This window comes from Trematomus bernacchii, unplaced genomic scaffold, assembly GCF_902827165.1.
Source record: "Trematomus bernacchii unplaced genomic scaffold, fTreBer1.1, whole genome shotgun sequence".
NCBI lineage: Eukaryota > Metazoa > Chordata > Actinopteri > Perciformes > Nototheniidae > Trematomus > Trematomus bernacchii.
Window position 1 is genome coordinate 13,964,476 of NW_022987828.1, and position 6,179 is coordinate 13,970,654.

Below are 6,179 nucleotides of genomic sequence, written 5' to 3' on the forward strand. Positions count from 1 at the left end.
CCAAAGTGGGAATAGAAAGGCATGAGCCATTTGAAATGCCAGATCTAAACTATCTATGTATCGCTTTCTTATAGATTATTCCAATAACAACCATTCAAAGGGGGAGGTAGGGAGTGTTAGGAGAAAATGAAAATAACAGGCAAGCGCTTTGAAAAAGTCTCAAGTCTGGAGTTGCAAAATATCAGTCCAATCGCTGATGTAGAAAGAAAACAGGAAATTACATGACTGGTGTGGCTACAGTGATGACCCCTTTATATTCAGTCAGACCGAGAGGAGGTTGACTTCTGAGGTACTGTGAGGTTTCCTTTTCTTTCTTCCTGGTTGTTTCTGTCACTGCTGTCAACAGCCGCTTTAGGTCACTGAGAGGCTACCACTCCATCTACCTGTGTTTTAGCACATCACACGCCGCACTGCACCCAGCACAAACACACACATGCACGTTCAGAGGGAGAGGCCACTGGTTGAGGCAGATCAAGGAGCTGCACAGGAAACAGGGATTTGTTTATATGGATTGAGTGACCTGGCAAAGGTGGACAAGTAAATGAAGGAAGGAAGGAAGGAAGGAAGGATGAGTAAGAGGACGAGGAGGAAGAGGAGAGGTACGTGGAGTGAGGTCATGTTGTGAAGAGGTGAAAATAATAGGTAAATAATAGATCCTGGAGATTAATTATTGAAGGAGTACATTGATGCTTTCATGCTGGGGAGCTGAGATAACATTCCTGGGTTCATTCATGAAAAAAGGTTTTTGGAGGAGAGATGAAAAGAGGGTGAAAGGGTGAGGGAGGAAGAGGGGGTTGTTGCTATGTCAGGTTTCAGTTGTGGGTTCGCTGCAATATACTGTACCTTTCATTACTATTCACTTTCAATAGTGAGATTCACTTACACAAACACTGAATGCAATTGTATTGCTTTATTCTAAATGATGCTGAATATTCTGTCTGTTATTACTCTAAGGGAGAAGTTATGCACTCTACTCCCTGTGCTTCTGGATGCTTTTTGATCAGTTTTGATATTTTATTGATCTATTGTTTCATGTCACACTTACACATACTGTAGGACCCCGGCCCTTCCCTGTCTCAATCCCTATAATGCCATATCTTTTTGAGTGGACAAGTGACAGAACAATCCACATCAACAGAAGTGTACTCTCTTTTACTGCACACACACACACACACACACACACACACACACACACACACACACACACACACACACACACACACACACACACACACACACACACACACACACACACACACACACACACACACACACACACACACACACACACACACACACACACACCCTGCTGTTGTACAGTAGACAGCTTCAGACATGTCAGGGCTGGACATGCCCAAAAGGTAGAGGCTGTTCCCGGTCACCTATCAGCTGGTGGCAGACAGTGGAATATGTGTGTGTGTGTGTGTGTGTTTTTGTCTGTCACTTGCCTTATTCATACACTGGTTTATTTCATATTCATCATTGATTTGAGTTTCATATTCTCACTGTTAAGTGGTGCATACATATGCAATGATTTTTATGAAAGTACAATATATAGGCTCTTTTAGCCATGACATGATGAGACAAAAATCGCTGTCAGCTAAAAGCAAAAATACCAAATCTGTGCTTAGACTCAAGCAAAGAGGCCAAAAAGCTTTCCTAACCTGGATGAGACTCAGCTTTACTTCATATCATTAGTCTAAGAGTCAGGAAGTAGGCTTGTGGATTCAGTGTTGGGGGTACTAACATGTCACAGGACATGCTAGAGAAAAATAAATGAGACACGAGGAGGCAGCAGCCCACCCAGGACGGCTGGCACGGCAGCCAGGGGCGGGGCCAAGACAGCATGGCACACGTCGACCTCAGACCCCCCCCTCCTCCCTCTCTCCCCACAGGCTCTGACAGGCGGCACGGGAACCCCTTGGCCCAGTCAGGGGTGGACAGCCATCTGACAACTCCCCACCTGCGTGACCTTTACCATGCTTGACCCCCTGCAGGAGACAATCACCTCATAGCAAACAGCCCCACGGGAGATGTAGACACACAGCACCGTCAGGGAGACACACACAGACTATGACAGAGTTTGATAGAGGGATGGATAGTCCGAATGCGACATGCATACATGCTTGTGAGTTGTGATCAAATATCTTTTTTTAGACCCCTTTTTCCTTGATCGCTTAGCTAAGCTTAATGCTTACTGTGATCCACTTCATCTTCCCCATCAAACTGCACAGGTTAAGTCTTCTCTTGCAAAGTGTTAATGCATTTGAGTTTGTTTAACATTTCACAACCTTTTTCGAAACATTTTACAGAGATCTCATAACAAGTCACACAACTATATTGGATTAACTGTGAAAAACTAAATTGAAACATACAGTATATGCACAGCTTATGAAAATGACTTTAAAAATTATCAATTGCCAATGCACCTATGTAAGAAATCATATGGGTATCAAAAGATCACAGTTTATTAAGTCATTATTATTTTATCTTACTACATATTTAACTATCAAATGGAGGACATTTCTATCCCTGATTGTATGGTTATTTTATGTCCATTTCATGTTAACCCCTCATTTAATTTCTTAGTTATAATGCATATAAAGTTTATTATTAGTATTATTATCGTTCACGGGATTACTTGTTATTTTTACTATTGTATGTATCCTCATTATTCTTATTAATCCTTTTATTGTCATTTATTACCAACACTTGTAGCAGCAGAACCACTAAGGAGAAAAAGGACTGCTGCTTTAAGCCGAGGATACGTCATCATGAGGCGACATGGCGGTTTGGGACAACAAATGTGGAACGTTGGTGTTGGCGCAAATGCTTGAAAGTAAGTCGATTTTGTTCTTTAAGAAATAAACGACGAAGAAAGTGTTCCATATTGACGTCATTTTAAATTGGTTTACGTATGGGACGCATCGTTACAATAAAGCACGCTGTTTTGTGTTTATAGCGTTAAAAAAACGTCACTAACTTAACAGAAACGTGGTGTTACAACCTAACTCATTTTCATTTCTTCCACTCTTAGGTTAACCGCAGAGCTCACCTTTCCCTTTGCTACAATATCTTGCTTCAAACATTTCAACCTGCAATGAATCCAGTAATTAGACGGAGACTTCCTCCCTCTGTGAGGAGTCTTCTGACAGACATCGGTCCAAAGGAGGAGTGGACTGACGTGGAGCCGGACACAGAGACCAGAGATGGGGTTCTGCTCCCCTCCAGAGGACCTGCTTCTGGAGAAGAGGCGTTTCTATCTCCAGCCAAGACACAAGAGGATGGTAGTAACGCCAGAAGTACTGCAGTCTGCATGCTGTGTAAATGCAAGCCCTCTTCTTACACCTGCCCTCGGTGTAACCTGCATTACTGTGGCTTGGCTTGCTACCAGAGCCCAGATCACTCTGTGTGCTCTGAGAAGTTTTACAAGGAGTCTGTTCTGCAGGAGCTGAAGGAAATGGGGAAAACAGAAAGTGAAGGGAGGATTAAAATGCAGGAGATACTCGTGGGACTGAGACAAAAGGCTGAACACACAGACGGGGGGATGGAGAGTGTGTTAAAGGATGCTGGTATTCTGTCAGATGACACAGAGGAAGGAAAAGGAGAGGCAGAGGAGAAAGTGCAGGTTGTGGAGCTCCTATCCAGGTTAGCAGAGCTTCAACAGTCTGGAGAGGCGAGTGAAACAGAGATTGAGGCTATTTTGAGGAAACTTGAAGAGATTGGAGGAGGAGAGGCGCTACAAGGTGACATAGATGAAGGTGCTGAAGCTGCATTAGGCGAGGTGGATTTGGCTGATCGACTCTCAGGCCTGGATGTTGACAAACTTTCAGAAGAGGAGCTGTGGGAAGTTCTCAACAGTGAAGAGAAAGAGAAGTTCATGGATCTAATAAAAGGTGGAGCTCTCAGTGGGCTGGTTACCCTGTGGAAGCCGTGGTGGGAGGAGCATGAGGAGGGAGGGAAAGCACTGGTGGAGGTGCTTGAGGAGGAAGTGAGCAAACTGGAGAGGGACAATTCAACAACTATGGATGAAGAAGACAAGACATCCCAAGAAGTGGTTCAGAATCAGAGCAAATCAGCTACAACAAGACAAGTGAAAGGAGCAAAGGGAAAGGAAACAAACAAGGGAAGGTCAACCAATCCCAGTGTCCCTAAAGTTTCTGCAAAAATCCCAAAGTTGAGCTCCTTATGTGCAAATCCATCTCCCCTGATATGTTATGGTTTGGTCAATGCACTTTTTGGCTACTCCTTCACCATGTGCCTGTTTAACAATGACACTGATTCACTGATGTTTGAGTTCTGTGACATGATTCTTGCTCTGTCTGAGGCACTGAACTCAAACAGGGTGTTCAACTCTGTCCAAGAGGCCCTAGGCTGTGGAGAAGCTCTGATTCTGGATGGAGGTTACCTAGATAAGGAAGACCCTCTTGCCCCAACCAGGGCGGTGGAAGCTGTGGCTCACATCATGACCGGCAGAGACCGAAAGGATGCCACAGGATACTGCCTTTCAGCCTTCAGTCAGCTGCGCGCGGTGCTCTCCAAGGCTAGAAGTGCCCTATCCAAAGAGGGAGAGGAAGGAGTGAAGAGACATAAATACTTCCTGGCAAGCAAGAAGTGTGAGTTCCTTCAAGCCTGGGTGTTGGACAATGCCGATGGGATTCGTAGACTAGCTATTGAGTTGTGGAACGAACACAGTAAGAGAGAGAGTGTAAGGAGCAGCATGGAGCAGGCAAAGACTGTGGTTGAGGAGAGCTTGAAGAAAGAAAAGAGAAAAAAGAATAGCAAGTTAATTGAAGAACTGAGCTAAGGAATTCTCTCACTAATAAATACATGTTTGTGAATGTTCATGATGTAATAAAAACGTTTGAATAAATTACCCTTTTTACTGTGATATTTAACCACTTAAAGTGTATTACTGGTCTGCTCTTAATATAATGTTATAGAACTATTTAGGATGAGTTTAGCAATGTAAATACTAGTTTAATATTGTCAATAAGAATTGAAAAAAATGAAGTCTACCTTTTTAAGGTACTGTATTGAAGGTCATCAATGATTTTGAATGCTTAAAAAATATGAACATGTGTGCTATCTTAAAGGTGGGGTAGGTAATTCACTTCAGAAACACTTTTTGTTATATTCCATGGAATGCTCTTAACATCCCGATAGCAATGAATACATTAAATGCTTGACAATAAATACATAAAGAAATGTCATCTGTGGAAGCCGTAGTACTGTAAAAAGCACGACCAATCATTTTAGCCGGCCCGGCTAAAGTAACTGGATGGCCTACCTGCCTGTCAGCCTTCTATCTGTGCACAAACTTATCTCGTGCCCTCATTGGTCATGTGCGCGTTCGTGTGTTGGAGGAGGGGCTCTCTAATGAAGTGGCAGATTTTTTCCGGTGGTGTATTTTCAAATTCTAGCGCACTCGAGCTGGTTTCTCCAAAATTATCTACCCCACCTTTAACATCCTCAGACACATACAAGGTTATTTTTGCAATGTTACCTTTGTCATACAATTACATTAGACTTGTATATATACCACTCATAAACAAGTTTACAACATTGTATTCTAGCCAGCGGTACAGAATGTTAAGCACATTAAACACAACTCAAATACAGTACTTCAGTAAAGTTTCAATACTTTCCATTTCATGCTACTTTTAAGTACTACTCCACTACATTTTGGGATATAATATCTACTGTTTTGAGATGGGCCATTCTGCATAATGAGGACGATCAACACTTGCATGTACATATAAACAAATGTAATGTGACAGTAATCGTATAAAAGAGAAATAAAATACAATAAAGGCAAGGCAAGTTTATATTTACAGCACCTTTCAACACAAGGCAATTCAAAGTGCCAAAATAAAAAACATTAAGAAATAGTGCAGGGGAAACACATTATGAAATGGCATTTAAAAACAGTCAATAAAAAGAGAGAATAAAATAAACATAAAACAAGCTGATATAGATTAGCAGGTATAGCAGGTATACAATACATGAATACAAGTTACAATGCAGTGTGAGATTTGAATTCATAAAACTGAAAATTAATAATAAATAAATAAATGGTTTGTGAAAGGAAAATGTATATAATATCATAATTAATAATTTGAAATCAAGTCTTTTACTTATTTTTGTATTTACAAACTGTGTCCCTACCTTTATTTTAA

General features: G+C 41.7%; 1 protein-coding gene across 1 annotated transcript; it reads left to right on the forward strand.

Moving 5' to 3' along the window:
- Positions 1 to 2,781: 2,781 nt before the first annotated feature.
- znhit2 (zinc finger, HIT-type containing 2) lies at positions 2,782 to 4,891 on the forward strand. Its single transcript, XM_034151724.1, has 2 exons — positions 2,782 to 2,839; positions 3,038 to 4,891. Exon 2 carries the CDS (start codon positions 3,101 to 3,103, stop codon positions 4,805 to 4,807), a length of 1,707 nt encoding a protein of 568 aa, XP_034007615.1. The 5' UTR covers positions 2,782 to 2,839; positions 3,038 to 3,100; the 3' UTR covers positions 4,808 to 4,891.
- The last annotated feature ends 1,288 nt before the right edge of the window (positions 4,892 to 6,179 follow it).